The sequence below is a fragment of the Felis catus genome, chromosome C1, assembly GCF_018350175.1.
Source record: "Felis catus isolate Fca126 chromosome C1, F.catus_Fca126_mat1.0, whole genome shotgun sequence".
Lineage (NCBI taxonomy): Eukaryota > Metazoa > Chordata > Mammalia > Carnivora > Felidae > Felis > Felis catus.
In genome coordinates, this window is record NC_058375.1 from 2,109,066 (window position 1) to 2,137,056 (window position 27,991).

Genomic DNA, 27,991 nt, shown 5'->3' on the forward strand with positions numbered 1-27,991 from the left:
GTGGCTGTCTGCTGAGTGGCCGCCTCGAGATCAAAAGCAGAACGTCAGGTACTTCTGTCACAATAAAAAAAGCTGACTGCCGGTGCTGGCTATGTCCACTGTGTGGAGGGGCAGGGGCTCTAGGGACAGAGGACCCTTGAAGAGTGTCCTAAGGGGTCTGTCTCCTGAGTTTGGGAAGCGGCCCGGCCTTGCCCTCGAGGGCAGAGGAGCCTGGAGACCCCAGCAGCGTCAGGAGCGGGGGTAGGGGTGGGGTCTGCTCCCCAACGGGGAGAGGCAGCAGCTCTGGGTTCCTGAGGGGTGGGGCGCGCTCCCCCCAGTCCCCCCAGGAGCATGCCAGGTGCTGAGCACGTCTGGGCTGGGAATGGAGGGCATATGCCTCCCACCAGCCGCGGGGGAGAGAGAGAGTGGCCTCCCACCCCTGCAAAGGGCACCCCTGAACCAGCCAGGGAGGGACACACCTCTTAGTAAAAGTCACGCAGAAACACCTGTGTGCAAAACTCTGGCCACAGAGGCCGGGACTCCCTGACCACCGGGTCAGCCTCGGCCTCGTCCTGAGCCCTGCCTGGACCAGTGGGAACGGCGACTGGTCTGGGGCGGGCGCCATGCAGAGAGCTTGCCTTAGCCCCCCTTCACCCTCTCGTGGCCGACGCAGCCGGATGCACAGACGGAGGCAGCCCGGCAGCCAGGGCAGAGCCGGGTGCCTGGCCGCCTCGCCGAAGGGCCCCCCCGCTCCCCGCCCCGTGTGGCCAGGGCCCTGGAGCAGGTGCAGGAGGGAGCCCCCGGAGGACGCTCCACAGCGGCGGTGTGGCGCGGCTCTCTCCCCACCCAGCCGCTCAACGGGAGGCGGGGTAGCCCCAGCCTGGTGACCTTAGACAAGAGGCTTCCCAGGCCGGGCCTTGGAACCAGTGACCCCGGCTGGCCAGCGCTGCAGTTGTGACTCAGCATGAGGCAGGTGTAAAGGCTTACGCGCACTGCGCCCCCCACCGCTCCTGGGCGGGCGGCCTCAGTCATGGGGCTGGTCCGGCAACAAGGCAGAGCCTAGATGGGCGCGGTCCTTGAGTGGGGGACATTGGTCCTCCAGGGTGGCGCTTTCCACCATCCGGGGCCTTCTTCCCGCGGGACGGGCCGGTTCCTGAGCGGCATCCCCTCCACGGTCAGAAGAGAGGCCACTGCAGGCCCACGGGATGCCCTTACCCAGAGCTTCAGTGGCCAGTGGGGACAGGCAGAGTGGATGGGGGCCCACCTGAAGAGCCACTCTGTCCCGGGTTCAAGTTCCCCATGACTCTGAGCCTCAGTGTCCCAGCCTGGGGCGCTGAGGTGTCAGGTGTGGGCCCAGCAGGAGCTCCGCCCAGCCCTGCGAGAAGGACGGCTTCTTGTCCTTGGACCTCCCTCCCGCCACACGGGTCCGGCGGCAGTCGAGAGGACAGGGCCCCAACAGGCGGGCCTTGGAGGAGACCTGAGCACAGATTCTTGGGGGGGCAGTGAGCTCCCGAGGTCCCCACCACACCACATGCTGAGGTGACACAGAGGGAGGCCGCCGTGGGCATGGAGAACTCTGGGACGCATCCCATCCCTACCCCTTTTCGGCCAGGGGACGCGCACGGGGCCTCAGTGTCCTTGTCCGTACATCGAGCTGGGGCGGCAAGGTCGAGGGTGGTGCGGGGCCTCAGGCGGCGTGTGACACGGCTAGGTGTGGGGTGGGGGCGGCAGGGGAAGGGCCCCGTGTCCAAGAGCGCTGTCCCCCCCCCCGGGGAGGACCCGACGCCCCTTGCCCAGGGGTCCCTGCGGGGGGGAGCCCTTGCCCTGGGTGGCGGCCCCAGGTCCTGGCCACATCCGCCTGCCGCACACGGCTTGCTCCCTGCCACAAGGAGCTATAAGCTAGGCCTCCCGCATCCTGCAAGGGGAGAACGGAGAAAAGCCTATCGGATCCCTGGCGTCCCAGGGGCTCAGGAGGGCGGTGGGCTGGCATGGTGAGGGGGGCGGCCTTGTGAGGTCTGTACTGGCCCTGGAGGGCCCCCCCACGGTCTGGGGGGGGCGCAGACAGGATGAAGTCCTTCATGGTGAGCACTCCGGGTGTCCCAGGCCGGCAGTGGGAATCCTGACTCCCGCTGGACAGTGCTGGGCCTGTGTGTCTCCTCTGAGTCTGTGTCCCCAGGGACAAAATGAAAGCCAGACTCTTGGGGGGGGGAGGGGCAACTTCTCAGCTCCGATGATGCATGAAAGGGGGAGATGGCATGTGGCCAGCCTAGGCTGGAGGGCTCGCCTCCCTCCACCCCCTCCCAGCATCCCGCCCGGCAGAGTCCCCTCCCCCCTGCACCCCTTCCCGCCTCTCCTGGCGCCTCTTCTCTGGTGACAGCTGTTGTGGGCAGGTGTGGGCCACAGGGGTAAGGGCTGTGGCTGGCAGGGGCGGCTGATCCATGCTGGGGCCCCACCCCCACCTGCTGCACAGCCAGGCGGATGCCCAGGGCTCGAGACCCCAGCAGTGACCCGGGGCAGGCCTTCCTGGCCTGGGGGTGCATTTCTCCCCAGGTGGGGAAGGGAGGACACAGCCCAGCGTGTCCTCCGGGGAGGTGTCCCCAGGAAGCCGAGCTAGCCCACAGAAGGGGGCAGGTGCGCAGACGGAGGGGAAGGACGCCCCCTCCTCAAAGGGTCTGCAGCTCGAGGTCAGCTCCAGGACCCCAGCCCGCCTGCCCTCTGTAGTGAGCCCCGAGCAGCCCTTCCTTCCACAGGCTGTGGTGGGGACTCCTCTGGGGTGCGTGGAGCTGAGTCCCAGCCAGCCGCCAGGTCACGGAGCCAGCTCCGTGGCATCCTCCGTAGCATCCTCCGTGGGGTGAGCAGAGCCATCCTCCCGTGGGTGCTCAGGAAGGAGTATGAGGAGTGTGGCCCCGAGTTGGCACGTCGCTGGTGCCCTTCCTGCGCCCGTGGGAGGGGGAAGAAATATCCCACCCCCCTCTGCTGCCACGAGCCTGCAGAAGTGGTCGGTGGGGTGGAACCTCCAGTGAGTTAGAATGAGGACAGCAGGTGCCAAGGCCCAGTGGGGCTGCCTGGGAGGCCACCCGGAGGAAGCAGCTGAGGACCAAGCGAGGAGGGGGCACAGTTCTGAGGACAGAGTCCCCCAATGCCCTGTCCCTGCCCCCTGGGTGGCCAAGACTTAGGACACGTGTGCAGGAAGTGGGTGCTGCTCGGGAAAGACGCTGGAGTCAGGCACGTCTGCATATGGTGTCTTGCTCTCAGTCGCTCTAGGACCCCAGCCTGGCCCAGCTCACGGTGCGGGGGACAGTGCTGGTCCTCAGGCCCCAGGTGCCTAGAGCCTCCTCTGTGCCGCCCCTGCGGCCTGGGTGGGGCACGGACCCTCTGCCTCTGCTTCCGTCAGCGGTCGAGAGAAGACGCCTTCCCGACCTGATGCCCTCCCTCTGGAGAGCATGCTGTCCAGGGCTTACGTGTGGCTGGCTTCCCCTGGGCCCAGCCTGTGTTCCCCGGCCATCCCAGTGGCCCGAGCGGCCCCACCCTCACCACACACTTGGTGGCCTAAAACCGCACTCATGTGTTTCCTCATAGTGTCCGTGGGTCAGGAGTCCCGCGGGTCTCCCCTGGGTCCCCTGCTCAGGGTGTCAGCCAGGCGTGCAGTCTTGTCTGGCCCAGGGACCCCTTCCGCTCCCTGGCTGTTGGCAGAGCTCAGTCCCTTGTGGCTGTCAAACTGGGGCCCCTGCCTCCTTGCTGGCTGTTCCGAGGGACACTTTTCTCAGCTCCTGGGGGCTGCCTGCCATGTGGTGCCTCTACAGCCTGGAGGTGTGCTCCTTGAGGCCATTTCGAGGACGTCTCCCTGACCTCTTTGAAGGGCTCGCCTGATTAGGCCTGGCCCACCTGTATACTCTCCCTTCTGATCAGCTCAGAGTTGACTGGGTTTGGAACCTAATCACAGGGGCTGTCATCACATCTACGGTGCCTCCCAAGGACAGGGGGCATTCAGGGCACAGACCTGGAGTGGGAATCTTGGGGCCACCTGAAGATTGAGTTCCCACACGTGGGTCCCCTGTGTGCCAACCTGTGCCCATTCCTGGGGTCTCTCACCTCAAATTCTTCTTCCCTCTCCTCTCCCCTTTGGGCTTTTACAAACCCAGCATGATTAAGAAGGCAGCCGACCTCCCCCAAGCCAGCTGCCCTGCATGGAGTCCCAGCTGGAGGTGTTGCCCTCAAGGGGGGTGGCGGGGGACACCAGCTGTGAGAGGTTGGGGTTTGAACCCTCCTCCTCTTCCCCTACCTGGCTCTGTGTCCCTCCATTCCGCCCTCCTGCCCAGCCCACCAGGCGCCTCCACCTCCAGCCTCCCTCCCTGAAGAACGGGCCCCCCAAGGGCAGCGGGCTCCCCACCCCAGGCCTTCCCATCTTCCAGCCAGAGCTCCCAACCTGGGCCCCCTGCTTTCCTCCCCTGTCTCATTGTGAGCCAGGAGCTGACAGCCTCAGGCCACAGGAGTGAGTGAGTGAGTCCGGCCAGCCTGCAGAGCAGTGTCTCTGGTGCAGCCCCCAGGGCCCCCCCATGGGCTCTCCCTCCCCATCTGCCGGAGGAGCCCGGGGTCTGGGCTGGGACTTGGGTGGAGCCTGCCTCTGCCCTGAGCCCCCCAGGAGGCTGGGAATGGCTGTGGACACGACAAGAATGGGCTGGCGGACAAGGGTCTCGAGGACGTCTTTCCAGCACCTCAGTGGTCTTGGGGGGTGGGCGGGGCTTGGAAACTTGAGGGTGGCCTGTCCAATTTCACATGATTTATATGTAACTGTATAACTGATGTCCTGCCTGCTTCTAGGGAGGGCTCCGGCCTCTACCCCAAAGGCAACGTTGAGCCACAGATGGTTACGTTGGGTTGGAGATTCAGACTCCAGAAAGTGGGTAGTGGCGGCCCCCTCGGAGCCCCCGGCTAGGCGGGCCACCGTTATGCGGCACCTGGAAGCCAGCACGCGGTCCCCCTCCTGGGCCACATCCCTGTTTCCAGGGGCTCGGCACCGGTGGGGACAAGGCCAGCGTCAGCCCCGGCAGGGCTGGGGCATCGGGACTCTGGTCCTCCGGCTCGATCCGCTGCTTTGGACCCCGCCTAGGCTGCTCGCTCTCGTAGCAAGGCTCCCTGCGGGTACCGGGGGGAGCAGTCTCCTGGGGTGCCTCTCCTCTCTGTTCAGCCCTGCGGGGTGGCCCCGGTGGACCACACGCTCCCGAGGCAGGAGGATTTGCTCCGCCCAGGATGCCAGGGCTACAGCACCACGTCTTGGCTCTGGGGTGGCTTGGCCCCACCTATCTGGGTCTCAAGGGCCCGGGCTGGCCCCCTCGCGCTCAGGGGTGCAGGCCTGTGGCCCCCAAGCCTCCCAGGGGCGGTGTCTTGGGGGGAGCCGGCTGTGGCTTAATTGCGGAGCGGGCCGGTGGCCCGGCGTGCCGCCCCTCCCCGCGCGCCTCCGTGGTGCGGTCCAGCACAGCAGTGGGCAAGCTGAGGCCTGCCTGGACTTTGATGAATAGGCATGAGGAATAAGGGGTGGGCCACCGGTTTTGTTGTTAGATGCAGCCGGTTGACAGAACTGGGGAGATGAGGAGAAGGAAAATGCCCGCAGATAGCCCACATGTCCCAGGGCATCCTCCGCCCCCCTAGCCACGGCGTCCCTCCGCCTGGGCCCACCCCGCCGGGCGGCCACCACTCTCCGCCTCGCCCCCCGGCCACCCAGACCCATGCCTCGTCCCGCGGCACGCCAGCTCCCCGGCGTGTGCGGACCCCCGCGTGCCCACCATGCTGTATGTCAGTGACCCCGCGCAGCATTTTGCCACGGTAGGTGTGCCGCATCTCTCCGGAACCGTATCTCCATCCTCCTGGGGGAGCCTTGGTGGGGCTTTTGCCGTGATGGGGCTTAGGAAGTGCGTTCTCCCGTCTGTGTCCTGCTCAGGCATCCGGTGCTGGCTGGGTGCCGCGATCCAGGGTAAGCTGAGGCAGGCAGGATGCACCGAGGGGCTGGGGCAGGTCCTGGGCAGAGAGGCAGATGCCTGCCCATCCTGGAGAACTTTTGGGACCAGTGCCCACTGGCCGGACAGGACCAACAGCCAGGGAGAGGAGGGCGGGTCATGTCTGGTCGGGGCTAGGCGGTTGCCTTGAGTTGTGGGGCTTTCCGCTGCTTCCCGGCTTTGGGCTGGCAGCTCGGTCCTGCCCGCACCTGCTCTCAGGTCAACAGCATCCTCTCCTGGGAATTTGCTTGCTAGGCTGGCTTGGTGTGGTCTGAGATCGAGGTCAAGGACTTGTGGCAAACCGGCCTCAGGGTGTCCGTCTCATGGCAGGGTAGCAGCCTGGCAGAGGGAGGGGAGGGGTGGCACTGTTTGCTGGGCCCCTGCCGTCTGGGCCCTGGGGACCCAGGCTCATTTCCAGACTTGCCAGGTCCCCGAGGGCCAGGCAGGTACCAGGCTGCTAATTGAGCAGGTGGAGGCTGGGGCCGTCTTTCCTGCCAGGGATGCAGGTATAGTGGGGGCCGTTGGGACCTGTGGGAGACCCGGCGGCTGGCAGAGGCCAGGAGCCTGAGCCACAGAGACCTGGGGGTGCAGCAGCCTCTGGAGACGCGAAGGTTCTGGGCAGTGTGCGTGAGTGCACGGGTGTGCTTGTGTGCGAGAGAGCGTGCGTGTGCGTGTATTGTGTGCATTGTGGGTTTGGGATGAGCATGTGTGTGTGCCTGTGCGCGTGTGTCCCCAGCAAGGTCGGGGGTGGGGGGAGTGACAGTGTGTGGCCCAGGGGAGCTATCTGCCTGCCGCCGGAGCACCTGGTTGTCATGTGCACAACCCAAGGCAGAAGCCAGAAGCCCCCAGGGCCCCTGGAGGACAGTGTCCCTGAGCAGTCAGCAGAGAAGCCTGGACACGTGGGGACCTTTTCTCTCCAGTCAAGTGGCCCCTGCAGTGCAAATGTCGGCAGGGTTGAGCGTGGCTGCAGCGTGGCATCTTCCCTGGGGTGCAGGGGTGAGAGGTGCAGGGTCCTTCCGTGGACGGTGGACGGAGCATCTACATTGCTGCTGCGGCCCACCCCCTGCTCGGTTCTGTGTAGACGAGGACAAGTCTGTCCGCAAGGCTGGTGCGTTTGTGCCCCGGGGCAGGTGGAGTCGCCCTCCTCTTCCCCTGGGGGGGGGGGGCTGGGTCACTGATTTGTAAATGTGTCTGTTTCCTGTTTCTGTCCCAGGAGACAGAAACTTCCTGCTGCTGCAAACCTCAGGAAAGAGGAAGTGAGATTTGGCCCAAAGCACCTGAAACCCCAAAACCAACAAACAGGGTTGTCCCGAGCTCACGTTGTCACGTCCCTTGTCGCTGGGAGCCCTTTGGGGCCGCAGGGTGCTGTGCCACGAGCAGCACGGGATCTCCCGTGTGGCCCCGCCCTTGTCTGTGAGCAGGATGCGCCCTGATGCTCGGCTTCGGTCAGGCCTGCGCCCGGGTCTGCTCAGGGGCTGCTCGGGGGCTGGGGCATCCTCTCTCGCTGCTGTCTTGTACTCAGGGTTTGCCTCTGCACCGTCCCTCTCCGTCGAAGGCTGAACGACCCCTTTCGTGGCTCCCACTTACTGGGGGCGTTTGGCCGACACCGGGGCGGGGGGGGGGGCTGCTTCTCCCACCGTGGCGGGCCACCTGCCCCCGACCCAGGAGGGAGCTGAGGGCACGGACGGTCCCTTCTCACCTGAGACCACACTGGAGATGGTTCGGAGCAGGCACCTGGGGCCGACTTTTCCGTGTTGATCTCTGTGATCTCCCCTTCACTATCCTCTCGGGCTGTTTCACTATTTAGCAAAAGCTTTAGAGCCTCAAGAGACAAGCAGGGTCAATATTAGACCCCGTGGCTCTTTTCAGGCCTGTCTGTTGACCAGGGCCCAGGACTGTCTGGGCTGCAGAGTTATCGTTTTCTTGTTGTTAAGCATACTTGAGAGACAGAGAGACAGAACGTGAGCAGGGGAGGGGCAGAGAGAGAGGGAGACACAGAATCTGAGACAGGCTCCAGGCTCTGAGCTGTCAGCACAGAGCCCGACGGGGGCTCGAACCCACGAACCGTGAGATCGTGACCTGAGCCGAAGTCGGACGCTCAACTGACTAGGCACCCCTGCAGGGTCATGTGGAGCTGGGTCATCAGCGTCTGGCCGGTTCCCGCTGTCCGCCAGTCTGGTGGGCACCGGCAGGTGTGTGTGTGTGAACGCCCGTGCCCACGGTCCTGGCTCAGCGCTTTCCACCCGCTGTCCGACGAGGATCCGGTCACTCTGTTCCTGCAGACAGTGCAGCCTCTGGGCGGGAAGGGCCCCAGGTAGGAAATGCCAATCCGTGCATCAGGAACTATGTCCTAAGCGCCTCCTGTATCCCAGGCACACGGAGGGAGGGAGGGACGAGATCCCGCAAGGCTTCTAGAAGGGGCCCCTGCTGCAGTGCTCGGAGGAGACCACAGGGGGGCAGGGCCGAGGCTGGGAGCCCGAAGCCGCTGGCGGATCCTGCGGAGGGATGGTACCTAGGGCCAGGCAGGAGCAGGGGAGGCGGTGAGCACCTGAGTCCTGGACGAGATTTGCTGGTGGGCTGGGGGGTGGGGACGGCGAGCACAACCCAGGTTGGACCCGGGAGGCTGGGTGAAGGGAGTCGCCCGTTTATTCAGATGGGATACGGCAGGAGGGGGATTGGGGGTGAAAAGTGTGAACTCGGCTTTGCTTCGTGAGCCACTCATCAGCTGTGGGGGAGGGGACGGCGGGCCGAGACACCCCCCCACACCCCCCACAGCACAGAGCCTGCTGGAACACCTGGGGGCAGGTGTCGGGGAAAATGACAGTGAGGAGGGTCCTGGCATGGGAGGGGGCTGCACGGATGGAGAATGACCAGATCCGAGATAAGCAGCGACAGAGAGGGGCAGCCTGGGAGCCAGGAGGGCGGGCCATGGGGGACAGGAAGGGGCGGGGCCTCTGGGGACCTGGACCCGGCAGGAGGGGTTCCAGTGGCTGGGAGAGGACAGGGCTGGAGTGGCCAGGGGTCTGGGCTGCAGAATGGGGCAGCAGCCACAAGGTGTCCTTTCCGACCCGGTTCAGGGCCGCTGGGGTCCGGGCAGGCAGGGATTGACTGTTCCGGAAGGGGAATACAGGAGCCTGCCTCAGTGGAGGTGAGGGATGGCCCCATTCGCCAGGCTCGCTGAGCTGCCCCGCCAGTGGCCAGTCGGCCAGGCGGGTCTCTGCTAGTGGAAAATCCCTTCTTCCCTTGCTTGTGGCCAAAACGCGCGAGCTATTCTGCAACAGCCAACGTCCCGTTCATTCGGAGCCCCGACGTGACCTCTGAGTGTGCCAGCCCCTGCACTGCCCCACGACCGGTATCACGCCTTTGACTCGGGAGCCAGAGGGTCCCTGGGCTGAACCATTTCCCCGCCTCCCATCAGCCCTTCCTCTGGCCGCAGGTGCTCTGCCCTCTGATCTCCAGCCTGGAAGCTTCCCTGCACCCTGCCCATCTTTCACTTCCGGCGGGCTTCGCTAATCCTTCTCATGCGAAACCCCCAGCCCCCGCCCCGTGAGCTGCGTGTTCAGCCTGTTGTGAAGTCCTGAGCCCCCTACACACTCAGCGGCTGGTTTGCCGGCTGCCATGGCCGCACGTGAGCACCAGCTCCTGCAGGGCATGGGCCACGTCTGCGTAGTGCTGCCATCCCCCAGCACCCGGGAGACCCTCACCCGCCAGGAAGCTTGTCAGGGCTCAGAGCCGGCAGGAGGGCCTGGGGTTGGCCTGTCTGTCCGCCCCGGAGCCGTGAACTGGGGAGGTGATGGCTGCTTCTCCATCCCCAGGTGCTGGCCGTCGAAGTGACCACCCCCCTCCCCCCACCAGAGTCCCACCTCCTTCACTGTGCTTGTCGCTGAGGAGACCAGGGGCCGCTCAGTGAGGTGCTGTGCAGGCAGGGCCTGATTGGGGCCTGCGGATAGACAGACGGACAAGGGAGACGTGGGCGAAGGAAGTCAGGGCAGACACCTGGGTCAGCGTCAGGCTCTGGGAAGGCTGACTGTCCCCCGTGGGGCTCAGGGGCGAGGGGTCCCCCACTTGCTGCACCCCACCTTTGCTCCAGGCCCCGGGCACCCTGGAAGGGGCTGTTTTCTGGGGGCTCAGTAAAGTCTGTGCATCCGTGGGCCTCCGGCCTGTTCACCGGGGCCCCCGCAGAGGCCGGTAGGGAGTCGCACGGGGACCCTGCGCGGCTCGGGCTCCAGGCCGCCGCCCCGGCTGTCTCAGCAGCGCTGTCTGCAGGCAGAGGCGAGCAGGGCCATCCTGCAGACACACGCCTCGGCAGCTGCAGGAACGGGCTGCTGGGGGCACGTTTCTCCAGCGCGAGGTGTGGAAAGTTCCACACGGCCCTGGCGTAGGATTGGGCGAGGAGAGCGCGCGCATACTTTCAGGAGGGGAGGGCGCCTCCCCCAGCACGAGTACGGTCTTGTTGGCATTTCCACCCATTTACTCAGACTCCGGGAGATGCTGTGGGAAACACCGCGGGTGGAGGTCTTGCTCCGAGGGGGACGGGTTCTCTCCCCCTGAAGCCCGGACGGCATGCCAGCCACTCACCTCTGGGTGAGGCCGCACCCAAGCCCAGACATGCCTGCCAGAGAAGACCAGGGGGCTCGGAGTTTCGTGCCCTATGAAACCTCTGGTGTCAGTGTTCTGTGGAGAGCCGGGGGACACTGGGGTCAGAGCAGAAGCCCGCTGGGGGTGGGAGGGAGCCCCCCAAGGCAGAGCCCTCTGAGATCCATAGGGTGCCCGCCTGCCCGCCCCCGGAGCCCACAGCAGGGGCAAAGGGGCCGCAGAGCTGAGACCCCGTCTCCCACACTCCACACACCCTGCCCCAACCGTGCGGGAGAGAATGATGCTCGCACCCCCCCCACCCGCCCCGTGCCCCGGCCCAGGCGGTGCTGCGTCCCAGGAGTGGGGAGCGCTGAGCTGGCCTCACCCCAGGAGGTGACATCCGAGGGGGAGTCGGGGGAGCCTCCTGAGCAGAGGTCTGGGGAGGACATCCGGGCAGAGGGCCCGGTAAAGACCCTTGTATCCACCTCTCCAGTCAGATCCACTGTGGTCCCATGAGGAAGCCATGGCTGACACCGTTCACCCGTTTTCCACAAAGACGGGGGCCACGCAGCCGGACAGTGACGTGGTTCCCACCCCGGGGCCGCCAACCTGGGAAACGACCCATTGCTGTGTCTTACTGTTGGGCTCAGCTCCAGCCCTAGCTCCTGGCTGGAGGGGCAGCCGGGCCAGGATGCTTCCTGGGGGAGGTGGCTCTGAGGTTGGAGGCTGGAGGGCAGAACCTGGCCAATGGGATGGGGAAGGGGCCAGGGAAGCCAGGGTGGCTGTCTGCCAAAGGCTGGCTATTCCTCCAAACTGTTCACCTGCGGCCGTGAAGGGAGACGTGTTTGCCGGGCCCTCGGGCAGCACGGATGCACACGGTGCCTCAGGCGTGGGGAGCAGTGGACACGGCAGGCGGGGCGGGGCGCCGGGACCCAGCAAGGCATGCTGGGGAGGGCAGGAGGCAAGGAGGGAGGAGAGAGGAACCTGTGAAGCCTCAGGCCAAGTGCATCGCTGCCTTCCACGTCTGGGAAGGTCACGGGTGGACTTTGTGACGAGTTGCACTTGGACCTCTCGGCTTTCTTCAGAAGTGCTTGTGCTTGGGAAATGTCCTCACTCCCCGTGGTCAGGAGCCTCAGGGGGCAGATAGAGGACCCTGATAGGACCGGCTCTGCAGCCTCGCCTCCCCTTCTGGACACTCGGGTTCCCCCGCGTGACACCCAGGAGGCCGGCCGGGGTCACAGAGCAGAGATACAGGCAGCTGACTCCACTTGCTGCTCCCGGTTCAGAGCAGCGTCGGCCCGAAATGCAGCGAGGGAAGTGGGCTTTAGTGTCCAGAAAGAATTTCCTGAGGGTCAAGGGTACACGATGCTGGACGAGCTTAGCCAGGTCAGCTGTGGAAGCTCTTTGCTGCAGGTTTTTCAAGAGGCGTGAATAGATAGTCAGAGCTGAGCTTTGGATAGCATAGCTTGGAACAGCTCAGTCCTGTTGGCTGTGTTTTGTTTCTTACTAAATACAGCGCAATACTGAAATGTATTTCCTCTTCCTTATGATTGAAAAGAAAAAAAGCTTTTCAAGTTATTTATTTATTTTGAGAGAGACAGAGACAGCGTGAGTGGGGAAGTTCCAGAGAGAGAGGGAGAGAGAGAATCCCTAGCAGGCTCTGTGCTGAACTCACTGGACCGTGAGATCCTGACCCGAGCTGAAATCAAGAGTCAGGTGCTTAACCGACTGAGCCACCCAGGCGCCCCTCCTTATGATTTTCTTAATAAGATTTTCTTTTCCCTGGCTTACTTCATAGTAAGAACACGGTATATGACCCACGTGGCTTACAAAATCTGTGTTACGTGACTTTATGGTATCGGTAAGGTTTCTGGTCAACAGTAGGTTAGTAGTAAAAAGTCATACTTGCATTTTTGACTGCATGGGGTATCGGTGCCCCTAAGCCTATGTTGGTCAAGTGTTTCGGGGTTCAGCTGTGTTTCGGGGTTAAAGCCAGAGGAAAATGGACACCCACGAGGTACGCACCCACAAGGGTGTGGGTCATGGTGTTTGTCACACTACCCAGAAAAGCGGGAGAGAAAGCCCCAGAACACAGAGGCAGTTGAAAAGAGCCAGGGAAGCTCCTAAGAGGAGGTGAGCCTTGAAAGGCTTTTCAGGTGGCAAGGGGACAGACAGTGTTCCAGGAGGGGGACAGCAGGAGCAAAGGCCCTGTGGTATGGACAAGAGGTACAAAGGAGGCTGGGATGGGGGCTCCTTGGGGGACCCTTTATCAATGCCCCCCACCAGAGGCCCAGGGGCTCTATCTTTTGAATCAGTGTTTGAGCCCAGTGTCTCCCGCTGCCCCTGCTTGGCCTGGTGCAGGGACGAGTCTGGAGGTCTCCTCTCTCCCTCAAGTCCCTTCCACTAAGTGAGTCAGCCTGGAACTGAGCCTCTGGGGACATAAGAAGAGTCGTCTGAAGTTCTACTGACGAGGTTTTCTGTTACGACTTTCGCTAGAAAAATAAGGTCCCCCCGGGGGATCCTGCGTGTGGCAGCTGCACTTGGTCGCGGGCCGCGTGCTCACAGCCGGTCCGTGCTCCTGACTTTCCCTCCCGTCTTACTAGCCGCGGGTGCTGGGAAGGGAGGGGAGGCTGAGGCAACCAGCACACAAACTTTAAGAGCAGTTTGCTTTCCATCTACCTCCCCAAAACCCGCTTGAGATGGTTTACCGAGTGTCAATAAACACATAAAATGAGAATCTTCTCCAAGTGCAAACCCGGCCATGCGTTGTGGCCGCTCCCGGAGGCAGGACCCGCCTTGGACCCCAAAGAGCACCCAGGGCAAGAGCGGTGCTGCGGGCCCACGTGTGTGCTGAGTTCCAGGGTCCGTTTCCTTCAGCCCAGAGTTTTCTGAGCCTCCAGTCTGGGGCTGGGCGCGACGGGACGGTGGGACGTGGCCTCTCTGGGGCACGGGGGCCTCCCCGCTCACCCCATCCCTGTGCCCGGCGCTCGGCCCTGAACTCTGAGTGGGGAGGGTCTGGGGGTGGCCCAGCTTGTTTCCCTGCAGCCCTTACCTTGTTGGGCCTTTGTGCGGAGGAGGGGGAGGGGAGAGGAGTGTGTCCAGCTCGGTCGGCTCCCTGGCTCTGGGCGGGCCCCTGGGCAGGGGTCATTCCTCCTGATGTACAGTCACAGGTTGTGGCCTTCCTGGACCCTCCTGATCCCCACAGCGGTCCTATGGATGGCTTCACCCCTACTTTGTAATAGAAAGCTGAGGCCGAGAGCGGTGGAGTCCCGGCTGGGTCACATGGGGGGGGGGTGCCTCGGCCCCCAGGTCTGCAGACCTCGGAGCCCTGCTCTACCCTGCTGGACCTGAGGGGTCCCTCCTGTCCTTCTCCTCTTGCCCCAGGACACGGTCCTTGTGGGCGGCACTAATCCTGGCCGTGGCACATTAGAGAGTCCTGTTCTGGAGGGTGTTAGGTGGGCAGTGGGATGGCCAGGAGAGCCCTGCGTTCTGGGATCACCAGCCCAGGCACCACCACCTGACCACCTGTGGGGACCCCTGGCCCTGGGGGCTTGGGCGGCGAGGTCTAGCCTGTGGGGCAGGGGCTGGAGGGCTGGGCTGAGCTCAGGTTCCCGGGAGAGGAGGACCGGTGGGCAGGCCGGACCCTCTGCTGCCTGTGGGGGTGCCTGGGGCGCTGGGGCCTGGCTCCCGGGGCCTCTGAACCCCCCCACCCAGCCCCCATTCTCCGCTACCCCCTGGGCAGGGGACGGGGGCTGAAACCTGAGACCCTGGCCAAAGTGAGTGTCCCCGCTGTGTGAGGACAGTGCAGCCATCCCCAGCTTGATGCACCCCCCTCCCGCCCCCAGCCCGGTGCTAAGCTTTGCTGCTGCTGCCCTGTGCTGTGACAGCCCCCCACGGTCTGCAGAACCGGGGAGGCCCCGAGGCTGGGGATGCAGGGCAGGGCGGGCTGGAAGCTGGGACACCCCCACCACAGGGCGGTTCCTTCTGTCTTCTCCCTACTGCTCCCGGGGCAGGACGCCCTTTCCCCCCCTTTCCCTGGGACTCCACTCGCTGTCCCTGCCGGAGACCAGCTCCTTTCCCAGAAGAGGGCCAGACACAGACACTGTTCAGGACCTCCACGCCGGGGGTGGGGCCTCCCATCGGGCAGCCTCCTCCCTCTGCTGGAGGCCGCAGCCTGAGGTCTAAGCCCCTTGCCCCTTCCCGGCGCGTGTTCTGGGCCCTGCGTGTGAGCACACTCGGGCGTGTGGCCCCGAGGCCTATGTGTGCCCTTGCCTGGGATTCTGGCCCCAGAGGTGCTGACCCTGGGAGCCAGCCTGGCCCCCTCCAGAGGCCGTGGGATGGATTCCCTGGTGCACTGGCCAGAACCGCCTGCACCCTGAGGGCACGTCCACCCTCTCTGCCCCTGCCCGCTGTCCCCTCCAAGTCGGCAGAGAGCACCAGAAAACATGTTTGTGGAGCAAATGGACAGAGACTATGTTGGGGGGCCTGTCTGGGCCTGGTGGGAGGAGCCCCCAGGCCATCCGCCAGGGTCCAGCAGGGCACACTGAGGATCTGGGGGGAGATGTACTCCCCCGGCCCCAGCCCCTCCCAGAGCCCGGGCCCGGTGCATCCTCTGCGGGACCTGGAGGGGAAGCCGCCCGCCCGCCCGCCCGCCCGCAGCCCTGCTTGGGTCGGGCCCAGGAGCCCTGCACGCACATGTAGGCACATGCGGGCCGCCCCGGGCTGGGCATGTCCTAATCAGCCCGCTCTCTTGGGAGTTCTGCTTGAAAGCAAACAAACCAAAAAAGTCCTGGTTTTGCCCGAGGTTCCTCCCGCTGCCAGGGGCCTCCGGTCTGGACGAAGGGCACCCCAGGCTTCTCTGTGGCTGTGCTGGGCCCGGTTTGGACAGCGAGGTCGGGGTGGGGCTGGTCCCCAGGGTGCAGTGCACCCCATCCGACTGGGAAGGAATGCAAAGGGAAGGAAGGAAGGACCTTTCGGGAGCCATGCAAAAGCCGCCCCACTTCCTAAGCGGCGGGGTTCCCTGCAGCAAAGCGGAAACGGCACAAAGCAAACCGGACAGAAACCTCTGCCCTCTGCCATTTCCTGGGGGTGTGGGCGCAGGTGTCCCTGGGGAAGCAGGACTCAGAGGAAGGGTAGCAGGGATGGCCCTGGCCCCGCACAGGGGCCCGACGCTCTCCTAGGGAGGAGGGGCGCTCCCCAGGAAGCTGGACCACAAAATGCCACGGAGTCACGGGGCGGGAGGGAGGAGGGTGCGCACAGGCCACTGGCTGGCTCGTGGGCAGACGGAGGGAGCCTGTCTGAGGCGCCCGCCCGGTGTGCAGAGCGCTCCCTTCCCGCTCACCAGGGCTCCCGCACGCGGGCCCTGCCCCTTGTGGCTGCTGGGTACATGATGCTATCAGCCTTGCTCTTTTGGTTCAGTGACTAATTCCCTGGCACCCGCCGCAGATCGGTAAAGAATGTGGACAAGTTAAAATCTGAACAACGTTGTTGTCGTCGTGGGGCTGTCTCTCATTTCTGGGAGGGGGGGGCCGTGGGGGCCCTTTGCCCTGCTGGCCTGGGCCGTCCCGTCGGGAGGGGGCGGGGAGGAGGACAGACCTGCACCCCGGGTTGTGCCGTGCTCCCCGAGGCTCCCACCGCCCTTCAGTCGCCCAGGGCGCAACTGGCAACATGGCAGACGCTCCCCAGGGCCACGGCTGGTCACCTGGGAGGGAAGAGAGAGGTCACGGAGCCTGGGGAGGAGGGTGCAGGCTGGGACCCCCGCCCTCCCCCCCGGGACCCGGTGGGCTCTCAGCCTCCTTGAGTGGGAGGGCCGGCTTCCCACCTGGCCTTCAATCCCGGGCATGGGTCCGGGGGAGACCTCCTATTGCCTGGCACACCCACGCTCCGTCATTCATTCATTCATTCATTCACTCACTCACTTGCCCGCTCAGCGGGCCTCTCGGGAAGCACTCTGTAAGGAGAGCCCGTGGTACCCCGACAGGGGCCGGGCTGCTGATCGCAGCGGTGGTGATGCTGGGGAAGGTGGCAGCCTCCGGAATGCCGTGAGCCCCTGGCGGCCTGGGCTCTGGCCCGGCCCGGAGCAGATGGCTGTGAGCTGCACGTGTGATTTCCAGTAGCCACGTCGAAAAACAAACAGTGAAAAGCAACCCGTGGAAGTAACTTAACACTTTATCTCACTTCTGGGAAACGGTGCCCGTTCCGGTGCGTGCTGAACGTGAAATCGCGAGCTGGATTCTGCCCTTTATGTTCTCGTGGCCAAGTGTGTGGAGTCGGGGCGCCCACGCCCGCAGCAGCTGCCTCGGCCGTGAGGGCACGCCGGGGTCCCCGGCCGGGGCCCCACGTGGAGCGGGGAGGCTTGCTCTCCTCCCCGCCCCCCCACCCTGCCCCTGCCCCCCACCCCTGCTGGGCCAGGAGAGGGGAGGAGCCGGTCCCCAGTTGTTTTGTTTTAAACAGCTTGATTGACTTACATTTTACCTGACACACAATTCACCCATTTCAAGTGTGCAATTCAGTGGGTTTTCGTATATTCACAGCTGTGTGTACCTGCCTTGATGGTGAATTTTAGAACCTCTTCATCACCTCCAAAGGAAACCAGCTGCCCCTTAGCCTCCGCCCCCAGCCCCACCCAGGCCCTGGTGGCCAACTGCTCTGCCTCTGGCTGGACTCGGCCGGCCGGCAGCGGGGACCCCACGGCAGGCATACTCGCGTCTGTGGCTGGCTTTGTGCCCTCGCTGGTGGCGCTCCCTGTAGGGCGTGTCTGACTCCGGAATGGTTGTGTCCCACTGCTCCCTCAGACGGACCCCACAGTTTGCTCCTCTGGGTGCCGGGGCCTCCCAGGTTGACAGGTGAAGGCACGGAAGGCTGTGGGGAGCCAGAGCGGGGAAGGAGGCCTCTGCGGTTGCCCTGCAGGGGTCCCCTGTCCGCTGCCCCCCTGTCCCGCTGCCGGCCCTTCCCCAGGTTCACAGCGGGCCACGGCTCCGGAGGTCCAAACGGAAAAGGCCTGAGGCCCGCCCGAGGGGTCCGTCCGATGGCAGTTTCAGCTGGGGGGGTGGGGGGAGGGCTCAGGTGGCTGTCCCCTGGGGGCTGGAGCATCCTGGGCTCCAGGAGCCACGAAGCCATGGCCACCTGTCACCTTCTTGTGCTCCATCAGCCCTTGTGGTAAGCTTCCTTCAGACTGGCAGTCTTCAGTAGAGGCTCCAAGGACCCTTGTCACCAGCAGGCCCGATGGGGGAACGTGTGCTTTCCAGACGGATGCTGAGCTGGAGGCGCTCTGGGTTATGCACACCTCTCTCCTGATGGAGGAGGCAGAGAGGGGCTGAACAGTCGGTCCCCCTGGGGGATGCACCCCTGTGCTTTGCAATTTGGAGAAGGCAGGCTGGTGAGGCGGGGGCTGCAGGGCAAGCCCCCCACCCCACGCTTGCTGCTGGTCTGTCCCTGCCCCCCAGGGGGACCCCAGGCCCTCTGCCCGCAGTTCCCACCATCCCCACCCGTGTCCGGGGCTCTCGGGGCCACTGCCTCACCCCAGGCCGGTCACTCCCTCTACGTGCCTCAGTGTCCCCGTCTGTGAAACGCGATAATGGCAGTGTCCACCTCGGGCTCCTAGAGAGGGTTACAGTAAACCTTGCCGCCATCCTGTCACAGAGAGCAGCTCACAGGTTGGCAGGTAGGAGCCCTTCTGGCCAATAGCAGCTGCTCTTTGCTCTGTCAGCCCACCTGCCGCTCGAAGCCTCCAGATCGGGAAAGGCGTCTTCCTTGCCGGCCCTCCAGGAGGAGTCTGATCTGCCCTAGATTGGGCTGGTCCCCTTGCTGGGGCCTCCTCAAGCCCCAGGCAGGGGCTGGCCCATCTCGGGGTCCCGGGACCCCAAGGGGGTGAGCTGGGGGTGCATACACACAGTACAGCTTAGAGTCCCTGTTCCTCCTGTGGGGGGGGGGGAGGGGCTGGGCTCCCGGGTTAGGGTTAGGATGTGGACCAGTAGGAGGGGACTATGGGCCCCACACGCTGGGGCCACCCTCTGGCGGGCCCGCCTCTCCCACAGTCGGGCTCCCTGGGCCTGGGGTCTCCCCGCTTCTGGCTGGAACACAGGGTGGGAGGCGAGGGTGTCCGGCTGGAGACCGCCCCCTGGAGAGTGCCGCTGAGTCTGCTGGCCTGGGAGAGGGTCCGGAGGGCCGGGAGCCACCCCCACCAGCAGCTCCCTCCAGGTGTGCTTGGTGGAGCCCCGGAAACCCTGGCACCCGGAGCCGATGGAGGGGGGAGGCGAGGTGAATATGTCAGTTTATCCCAACACAAGCAGTGACCTGTCGGGTGGGGGGGGGGGGGACGGGGAAATATTTGGGATGACTGAGCTGCTGGCCCTTTAAGTCTCCTGTAACAGGACACCTCTGGCCGCGCGTTTCCACTCTCCAGCCTGACTGTGTGTCCCCCTCCCTCCCCCTTCCCACGTTAGCCCCAGTTCAATCTGCTGAACAGTACCATGGACCAGATGAGCAGCCGAGCGGCCTCGGCCAGCCCCTACACCCCGGAGCACGCCGCCAGCGTGCCCACCCACTCGCCCTACGCGCAGCCCAGCTCCACCTTCGACACCATGTCGCCCGCACCGGCCATCCCCTCCAACGCCGACTACCCAGGCCCCCACCACTTCGACGTTACCTTCCAGCAGTCGAGCACGGCCAAGTCGGCCACCTGGACGGTGAGTTGTACGTCCGCTCCCAGGGGCGCCTGCGGGGTGCGGGCCGGGGAGGGGTGATCGCCCCGGGCGGCTGGCCGGGTGTCCGCGCGCAGGGTTCCCCCCGGCCGCCTCCGGGAGGAGCGTCGGGCAGGAGGCGGGTCTGGGGCTGGGCAGTCTGGGCGTGCCCACCCCTCGGACGGACGCGGCCAGAGCGGCCAGCCTCCGCGGGGCCCCAGAGGGGCAGACCATCCTCAGGGAGACCCGCCAGGCGTCCCCGCACCCCGGTGGGGTTTGCGTCGTGTCCTGGGTGAGCAGGAGGCGCGTGGATCGGCCTCCCCCCCCCCGGGGTCTGCAGAGGCCACTTCCTGCGGGTGGTGCGGGGCGGCGGGGAGGTCCGGAGTCCGGCGGTTGGCGGGCTTGGGCTGTGCCCGCACAGTCTCTGGGTTGTCGTCTGTGAGCGTGGGTGTGAGACCGGGACGTCAGGGCTGGGTCGGCAGCTGTGCGGACTCGGGTCTTTGGCGCCCGTGCTTGGGGGCATCCTGGCCCCTGGTGGGGACGTTGCCAGCTCGGATGGCATCCCGCACACCCACCGGTGCTCCGAGTTTACTCTAGAAACCACCCAGCAACGCACAAGATAGAATCTGTTATTGTCCCATTTTACAGCCAAGGAAGGAGGCACCGGAGGGAACATAGCTCGCTCAGAGTTACGCCGTTAGTAAGGGCCAGCAGGGAACCCCGTGGACGGCTTCCCGGTCGTGGGGTCACTGGGGTTACAGTCCTAATCGCTGAAACGCGCTGCTGCGGCTGCGAGAGGAAGGGGCTGCCAGGCATGCCCACGGGGGCAGGGACGCAGCAGGGACCCGGAGATCCCCAGGACAGACCACAGGCTTTCCTCTGAGGGTAGGGCACGCAGGGCATGGGCAGGTCACCTGTCCCCCCCCTACAGGACAAGGACAGTGAGCCTTGCCCAGTACCTACCCCGGACACATCTAGGGGGTCCTGGCCACGGGACAGCGTCACCTCCTGCAGGGGACAGCAGCTCCATGGTCTCCCCCAGTCCGTGGAAACAGGACCCTGGAACAGGGAAGTCTCCAGGCAGGGTGGCTGTGTCCCTTCAGGAGCACCAAGCAGGTGACCCGGGGGCTCTGCTGCTTTAAGGGGGGGGAGGGGTCCCATGATCCCCACTGCCCTGCTGGGCTGTTTCCCATGCTCCTGTGGGTGGGGGTGGGGTGGAACCACAGGGAGCTGGTCAGGCTCTGCAGGGGCCAGTCTGGGTCTGGCTTCCAAGTCACAGCTCCCCCTGACGCCCCAGCTGCTGACCCATCGCTGGTCTGGGGCTCCCACCCCGTGGGCGCCCAGTTTTCCTCATTTGCGACTTTTTCCTACGGTGTTCCTTGTCGCTGGTGGTAAGGCTTAAAGGGCTGTTGCCCACGCAGCACGGGCTGGCACAGTAGGAGCAGTGCGTCACCTTAGCAGCGGAGCTGGGGATGGGGTGCCATAGAGCTGGTCCTCCTGGGTGAGGTTCTGAAGCTGCAGGTGCTAGAGGGTTCTCTTACTGCCTGCGGGGTCCTGGTCCTCCCACCCCGATTTGAGGTTTGACTGGGTGACTGTAAGCCAGGTCAGGAGGCTTCTGAGGCATCCCCACACTAGCACACCTCTGGTGACAGGAGGCTCACTACCACTCCTACTCCATGTTCATACCGTTCCCCAAGCCCTTCCTGCAGCCTCTCGGGGGAGGGTCCCAGCCTCCTGCACCAATGCTGTCACCCAAGCCTGAGCTGCCGGACCCCTAGGAATCTTGGCAAGCACTGGAGGGGGGTCCCGGCTGTCTTCCTCTCCACTGTTTGAGGAGGCAGGAGGGGTCTCTGCAGTGTCTTGGGGGACTTGGAGTGCCTTGGATGGTCTGAGCTGGTCCTCAGGAAGGGACAGAGGCTGCGCCTCGGCTGGCTGTACCCCCCTCCCCACCCCCCACCTGGGGCCTCTGTCCCCACCTCCCCTGGCAGGGGAGTGACATTAAGGGTGGAAAGCCCATGGCTGGGTCACAGTTGTCTGCCCCTAAGTGGCCCCATGGGGTGGCCTGCCTCGGTCAGCCACACCAGAGGACAGGGGAGGGTTTACCTTTGCCCAGCGGCTCTGCCCACAAGCCCCAACCAACCCTGCCCCGCGTGCCTGAGCCCCGATCTCCACCTCCCTGTCTGGGCCCTCTGCTTTCGCGTGGCTGCTCTGAGAAGGAGGTGCTGTTGTTGGCGCACACGGTCCCCCCCCCCCCAGACCTCGTCAGCGCAGGGGATGGAGGTGGGACAGACGTTGATAATGAGATTTTTGGCACCTTGGCTCTCTGGGAGAAGACCCCCCGTAGGCTCCTTTCCCTGCCCGGGATCACGGTGCAGGACGGGGACTGCCCGGCCGCCCGCCTGCTCGCAGCTCTGGGGGTCTGGCTGCGCGGGCGCTGCCCGGACTTGCTTCCCGGGCGCGCTGTCTGGGCTCCGCACCGCGCCGTGCGTGGCTCCCGCCGTGCCAGATGCCTGGTAACTGATAGATAATTCATATTTTTCTCAAGTACAATTCCAAATTGACTGTTGCCTTCACTCCTGTCCCCGCTCGGAAAAAACACCCTCACCAAGTCCCCAAGGGACCACAGCTGTTAATGGGGTCTTTGGCCTGTGCCTGGCCGCGGCCCCCTGCGAGCACCCCCACATCTCACATCCATGCTCCTTGGGCACCGAGGGGAGCCCTCAGCTCACAGGCGTGCGTGCCGCACGCAGATGCACATACGGAAACACCTTGCACACGCGTGAAGACAGGGACACGCAGACGTGCACAGGCATACACAAACACATGTGCACATGTGCAGCCTCTTTTGGTCCCGACCCAGGGTTCTGACAACCTCTCCCGCCCACAGGCCAGGACCGGCGGGTCAAGCACAACTGAGCAGACAAGGGATATGTGTTCAGCCTCCAAGATTATCAACTGGGGGCCAGGGACGGGCCGAGGTGGGAGTTTGGCTGGCGGGGTCCACGTCTCGGGTCTGTTGCACTGCTCTGGGCCTGGGTCTGAGGGTGCGGTCGTGACAGGACAAATGAGCTGCCTCCTGGGACCACTTCTAACGGGGCCTGGAGCCCGGGGAGCGCCCCACAAAGCGCTGCTGTTGAGCCGTCCTGGTGAGGGCCTGTCCCGTGGTGTCGGCTCTCCTCGGGGCTCTGGGGGCGTCAAGGAGAGACCTACATCGAAAAGGTCAGGGCGGCGAGTGAGGGCTGGCACCCGGGGGCGCTGATGCTCTTTGGACCGGTGGACGGTGGAGCCCGGCCGGCGATGGCAGTGACTGTGCCTTTGTCGCTGTCCCAAGCCCTCCCCAGCACCCTCCAGCCTGGCCTCTGGGCCCTGACGGCCACTCTCACCCCGCAGCCCCCCAGGGATTGGCGGTGACACGGACGGCTGGTCCCAGGAGCCTGGAGGAGCAGCCGATGAGAGGGGCATCTGGATGCCGTCCAGCCCAGCTCAGTCTCCCCCGGCTCCTAGGCTGGGCCTCGCCAGGGAAGAGGGCTGTCCTTGGGGTTTGGTAGGTTTGGGAGGGGGGTCCGAGGTCAGGCAAGAGGCTTGGGACAGTCGGAGCCCCGGCCCAGCTGGGTAGCGTGAGGCGTGATGGTGAGGGTGCACATGGCGTGAGGGCTCAGCTCGTCCCCGGGGGGGCCTGGACACAGCCCCCTGAATGACCTCCAGCCGCCCCACACACGAGCGTCAGTCTGTCCGTCTTGGGGGCCAGCCAGGTCACGCAGCGTGAGCGCCACCCTCCTGGCCCAGGAGGCTCCTGTGGAAGGCAGGCGGGAGACACAAAGGTTCTCCACGGGGTTCCTGGCAGAATGTGGCTGAGTCAACACTAATGGATTCGGGAGAAAACTTTCCAGCCCCTCGGAGGTTTGCGAGCAGGAAAATAATAGTGGATGTGTCCCGACATGATCACAGTATCAATTGCGTTATCCTAAAAGTTTATGGAATGCATAAGTGGAATTAATACCTTTTACTGGCACCAGAAGCAGTTACACGTATTTAAGGCCGAGGGAAGAGCTCTCAGTGTCTGTGGTGGAGACAGAATGAGGAGCGAACAGGGGAAGTGGCCGTGATTGCCTGCATTGTGCAAAGCTCCTGGGGCGGGGACCCGCTTCCTGCCGGCTGGCCCTGGCTGGTGTCGGCGCCCTAGCCTGTGGCCTGAGCTGGGGATCGCTTCTCTCACCACCCTCTGCAGCCGCTGGAGCCCCTGGGCTTGGAGGTCGCAGAACTTGGCCTTGGAGGCCGAGTGGGGCCGGGGCTGGGGCCCGGGGGTCGGGGAGTCGGGAGCGGGGCCTGGGGACAGCCCCTCCTCGCCTCTCCCTGGGCATCTCCCAGGCCCTGGCTGCCCAGCCAGCATCAGTAGCTGCCGTTATAGGGGGGACAGCTCCTCCTGGAACCGGGGCTGAGGAGGCCACGCGGTCCTGAGGCTCCCGCCCCCGTCCTGTGGACTCTGGGCAAGGGTCTCTGCTGAGCGACCAGTGAAGCTTTTCAGTGGTCAGTTGCGAGGGAAATCCGTGTCAGGATTTTGGAAGCGGGGCTCGAGTTCATGGACCCCAGGCCCCAGAATTCCCCTGGCCACGCCTCCCCCACCCCCGCCTTGCAGGGGCGGTCCGTGTATTTGTCCAGGCGGCCCCAGGAAGAGGAGGGGGCAGAAACCCGAGGGCGGCAGAGCTGGGGTCAGGTGTGAGGCCCCCCGGGGCTGGACAGGGCCACAGGGCTGCTCGCTCGGGCTCATTTTAGGGCAGGAGCACCGCCTCGCACAAGTGACTAGCACTCCAAGCTTCAGTAAAGTGGAAGCTCAGGGGTTGCTGGGGGATCCCGCCGTGGCCTAACGCCCAGGGTCCCCCTGGGGTTACAGACCTGCCTCGTCCACCATGGCTGTGTGCCCCCCGGGGTGCGGCAACCCCTCCCCTCTCCTCCTCGTCCTCCTATGTGAGGAGCCAGCTGGCTCCTCCGGGGCCTTGGGGAGGATGAGACGAGGGGGTGCCACATGCTCACCACCTGGCACTAGGAGCCACTGCCCTCTGCAGGGCAGTCAGATGTTTAGGGTCCCAAACTCTCCTTTTCCCCCCGGGGCTTCGCTGGGTATTTATCTTCGATTCCAGCCAACCATTGCCTTAGAAGCTGGAAAATGCCCATCCCCACGTGTCCGGGGCATCCCCGAGCTCACTGGAGAAGCTGTGGGCTCCTGTCTTGCTGGCAGAGGGTGCAGTTTCTTAAGAGTGAAAAAACCATGCTCACCACTGCCTGGCCAGAGGGCAGGTCTTTAACTGAGGTCCTGAACTGGAGACTGACCTGTAGCTTCCATGGCAGGAAGGTCAGAGGCAGGAGAGCCCGTGCCCAGGGCCCCCAGCTGGAGCTGACACAGGGCCATCGAGGCCATCCTGAATACCCGTCCCCACTGTGGCCACGGCCGGGCCACCCTTCCCGCTCCCAAGCCACCTGCAGCTGGGCCGGCCCCAGGCCCAGGCCATCTGGAAGCTTCTAGGCCCTGGGGGCAGGAGCCGGCCCACCTGTGCCTGCACTCACCAGACTGGCAGTCCTGTCCAGAATGGGGTGCCTGCAGTCAGAGGATCCCAGGACCATCCTCTGAGCAGAAGGTGCCTGCTGGCCCCCACGCCCTGCCCAGGCGGGCTGACCCTATGAGCACTACATTGACAAGGCCAAGCAGCTCAGAAGGGGAAGGTGGGCGTTAAGGGTCATAGGGGATCTTTCCCCTGGCAGTTGAGGGGACCCTCTGTGGTGAGCAGAGCCGGGCTGGTGGCCAGCCTCTTCATTCTGTCCCCACACGGGTAGTTCTCTGGTCTGGCTCACAGCCTTGCTGCATTCTTACCAGTGTTTTCCCCATGGGGCCAGCCAGCGGGGTGTCTGCCTTCTCTGGGAGGCCAGGACAGACAGGCTTGGGCTCTCCGGCTGGCAAAGCCAGAAACCAAGTTCACAGGCAGGGGAACTATGCTTGAGCCTGGCTGAGGCAGATCCTGGTGCTTCAGACGTGGCCACCATTTGTGCTCTTGGCCAGGAGGGTGGCTCCTGGTGGGAAGGCTGGGGCTCCCCGCAAGCCCAGCTGGGTCCCCAAAGACACGTCCTGCTTACCCTCTCCATCCTCAAGGCCCCCTCCTCAGGGTCCAGGGGAGGCCAGATGGCAGGGCCTGGGTATCTGAGGCCAAGGGCAGGTCCCCGCCCATTGGCCCCCTTGCCCCTGACCCCAGGCCAGAGGAAGAAGCATGTTGTGCCTGGCACCTGTGTCCTTGCTCTGTCCCCCTGCATGCCTCTTTGAATGGCAGTCTTCCTGGACCCAGGGCTAGCCTGGTGGAGACAAAGGGGACTCAGGGGTCTCAGCGCTCCCACCCCTGATGTTAGCCCGGGACAGAAGCCACCAGAGACATCCTTCCCGGCTTGCAGCCATGTGTGGGAGGAGGGCGGAGTAGGCCCAAGTCCCTGTGGCCTGGGAGTGCCTGAGGGGGATGCTTACCACTTCCCAGGGCATGGTACTTCCAGGTCGTGAGGGTCCCAGGGGCTCCTGCTCCCTTGATTGGGAACAGGCTCTAGGATGTGTGTGGGGGAGGCTCCTGAGGGGTGTCGCTGCCAGCCCCAGGCCCACCTCTCACAGGTAGGCAGCCTCTGGCCCACAGCCTCTGGGGATGCCCCTGGATAGTGGTCAGCGTCACTCGGCACCCACAAAGCCCACTTCTGCCTCCCGTTTATCCTTCTCTGGGCTCCCGGCGAGGGAGCCCCCTGACCAGCCTGTGCAGGGTGTCAGCAGATGCGTGTGTCTCCTCCCCTAGCCAGGAGCTCTTGAGGATTCTCGGCAGGCTTCTTTATCAGACACGGTTGCAGCCTACCAGCGTCCAGGAACTCCCAGGAGCCTCCTCCAGCCACCAGGCCGTGGCCAAGGTGGGGCGTTGTGCAGGGGTTTCCTTGTGCAGGGACCCTCACCGCTTTCTGTCCATGGGTGCTCTGAAACGGGCTGGGGTGATGGTTACAGGCTGGCACCCTCCCTGTTATCCTGCCCAGACCTCCCTGACATGTCAGAGTCCACCCCATGTCCCAGCAGCTCTCCGTGGAGTAGGGGAGGCCACCAGGAGGGGGTGTGGCAATGTGGCTTGTGTCACTCAGGGGGCCCCTCCTTACCCAGGAGGGCTGTCAATGGGGGCTGTTGGCCTAGGCCCCCTGTGGGTCTTGGGGGTCACCCTATGAACCCACACAGCTTCTTGGTAAGTGTTCTTGTGGGAGTTTCTCTAGGGAGGAAGGGAGTCTGTGGCCTTGGGTAGGTCCTCAAAGGGGTCCATAACCTGAGAGAGGAGAGAAATGTGGCTCTGAACACACACGCACGCACACACACACACACGCGCGGCAAGCAGATAAAAGTGGGCTATAAAAAAAAATCATTTAAAAAAATAAAAGCCCCCCCTCAAGGCCCCGTCTTCCAGAATCTGTTGTAACAGATTCGCCCAAGCTGGTTAACGGTATTTGCGGTTTGCAAGATGCTACACGTCCCTGGAAAATGACAGACAACCTATTATCACCTCTCCACTCTCCTCCTGTCCAAACCTGCCCATGCCGGGCACCCAGCTGCCGGGGAGCGGGTGCGAGGAAATTAACAGCCACGGAGCCTCGCCTGCCACCCGCCACCCTCTCGCCTGCCACCCCCGCGCCAGCCCTGCCAGGCCCCGGGCTCCCAGCCAGACAGGGCCCGTCGAGGACTCTAATGGGGGGAGGGTCCGGTGGGGGAGGGCAGGGATGGGCAGACACCAGCATTTGGGCAAACCGTTTCCTGCAAACACGAAAGGATACATGCATCTCGGGGCAGGCAAGTCTGGACGGCTCTGTGTCAACAGCCGAAGATAAATAAGATTTTATCAGCTCAGAATCTGTTGAAACACATCCATCTAGCGGTTCTAGGGAAGGAGAGGCAAGAGGGAGGGAGAGGAGGCGTCTTCACGTGACCTTCTCTGTGGACCAGGCAGGACCCAGGAGTCTTCCTCCCCACCTGCCCATGCCTGAGTCCCAGGAGCTGCGGGAGGAGGGAAGGAGCTGGCCAGGGGGTGGGGGCTCACGCCTTCTTAGACACAGGCTACCCCACCCTGACCCCACCCTGGGTTTGGCCACCCCACGCCTCCCCCCTCCAGGCCCCCCTCCCGCCCCTGTAGCCCAGCAGCTGTGCCCCTGCAACATGCTACCAAGTGTAGGGAAGCCTCAAGGCATCCCTCCAGCCTGCCGTTCGCTGTTCTACCAGGACCGGGCTAGACATTTGTGGCTTCAATCCCCGCAGGGGTGGGGTGGCTGGTGTATGTGCCCACGGCCATATTATCAATCATCTTGGGGTGGCACTAGACTAGGGACACCCCTGTGGGGAGTGGGACCACGCCCAAGGCTGGGGGTGGCCCTGCCAGGAACGCAGAGGGAGGAAGCGGGGCCCTCTCTCCTCGCCCACCCTAGGCGGCTCCGCGCTCCCAGCCCAGCCTGGTCCGGCGCGGGTACCACGGACAGCTCCCCGCGGCTCCTCCCCAGGGCGGGGCGTCCTCCGCGCGCCCCTCCGTCCCCGCCCTTCCTCCACCCCGCGCCGGCCACGTGTCCCTGCGTTTTCCTGGGACCTCCTGCGGCCCCCTGACACGGAGAGCACCCCCGGGCGCCCCCATCCCCGCCTGCCGGTCACGCGCCCCTGCGTTTCCCCCGGACCTCGGGGCCTCGGTCCGACGCCCAGACACGGACACCGAAGGGGCGCCCCCA

The 27,991-nt window shown here is 64.6% G+C and overlaps 1 protein-coding gene and 3 long non-coding RNA genes across 7 annotated transcripts in view; 1 reads left to right on the plus strand and 3 right to left on the minus strand.

Moving 5' to 3' along the window:
• Positions 1-27,991, plus strand: part of TP73 (tumor protein p73) — a 60,682-nt gene that overhangs the window by 22,140 nt on the left and 10,551 nt on the right. For all 4 annotated transcript variants that reach the window (XM_023258003.2, XM_045034971.1, XM_019836037.2 and 1 more), the window contains exon 4: positions 18,992-19,234. In XM_023258003.2, the coding sequence (XP_023113771.2) occupies positions 18,992-19,234 (243 nt within the window). The remainder of the gene's footprint in view (positions 1-18,991; positions 19,235-27,991) is intronic.
• Positions 16,695-17,940, minus strand: LOC123379444. Its single transcript, XR_006583839.1, has 2 exons — positions 17,250-17,940; positions 16,695-17,126 (listed from the first exon to the last, which is right to left on the minus strand). It is a non-coding gene; the product is annotated as an uncharacterized LOC123379444 (long non-coding RNA).
• Positions 18,042-21,170, minus strand: LOC109502037. Its single transcript, XR_006583840.1, has 3 exons — positions 19,195-21,170; positions 18,261-18,842; positions 18,042-18,146 (listed from the first exon to the last, which is right to left on the minus strand). It is a non-coding gene; the product is annotated as an uncharacterized LOC109502037 (long non-coding RNA).
• Positions 23,217-27,371, minus strand: LOC123379445. Its single transcript, XR_006583841.1, has 2 exons — positions 26,393-27,371; positions 23,217-26,228 (listed from the first exon to the last, which is right to left on the minus strand). It is a non-coding gene; the product is annotated as an uncharacterized LOC123379445 (long non-coding RNA).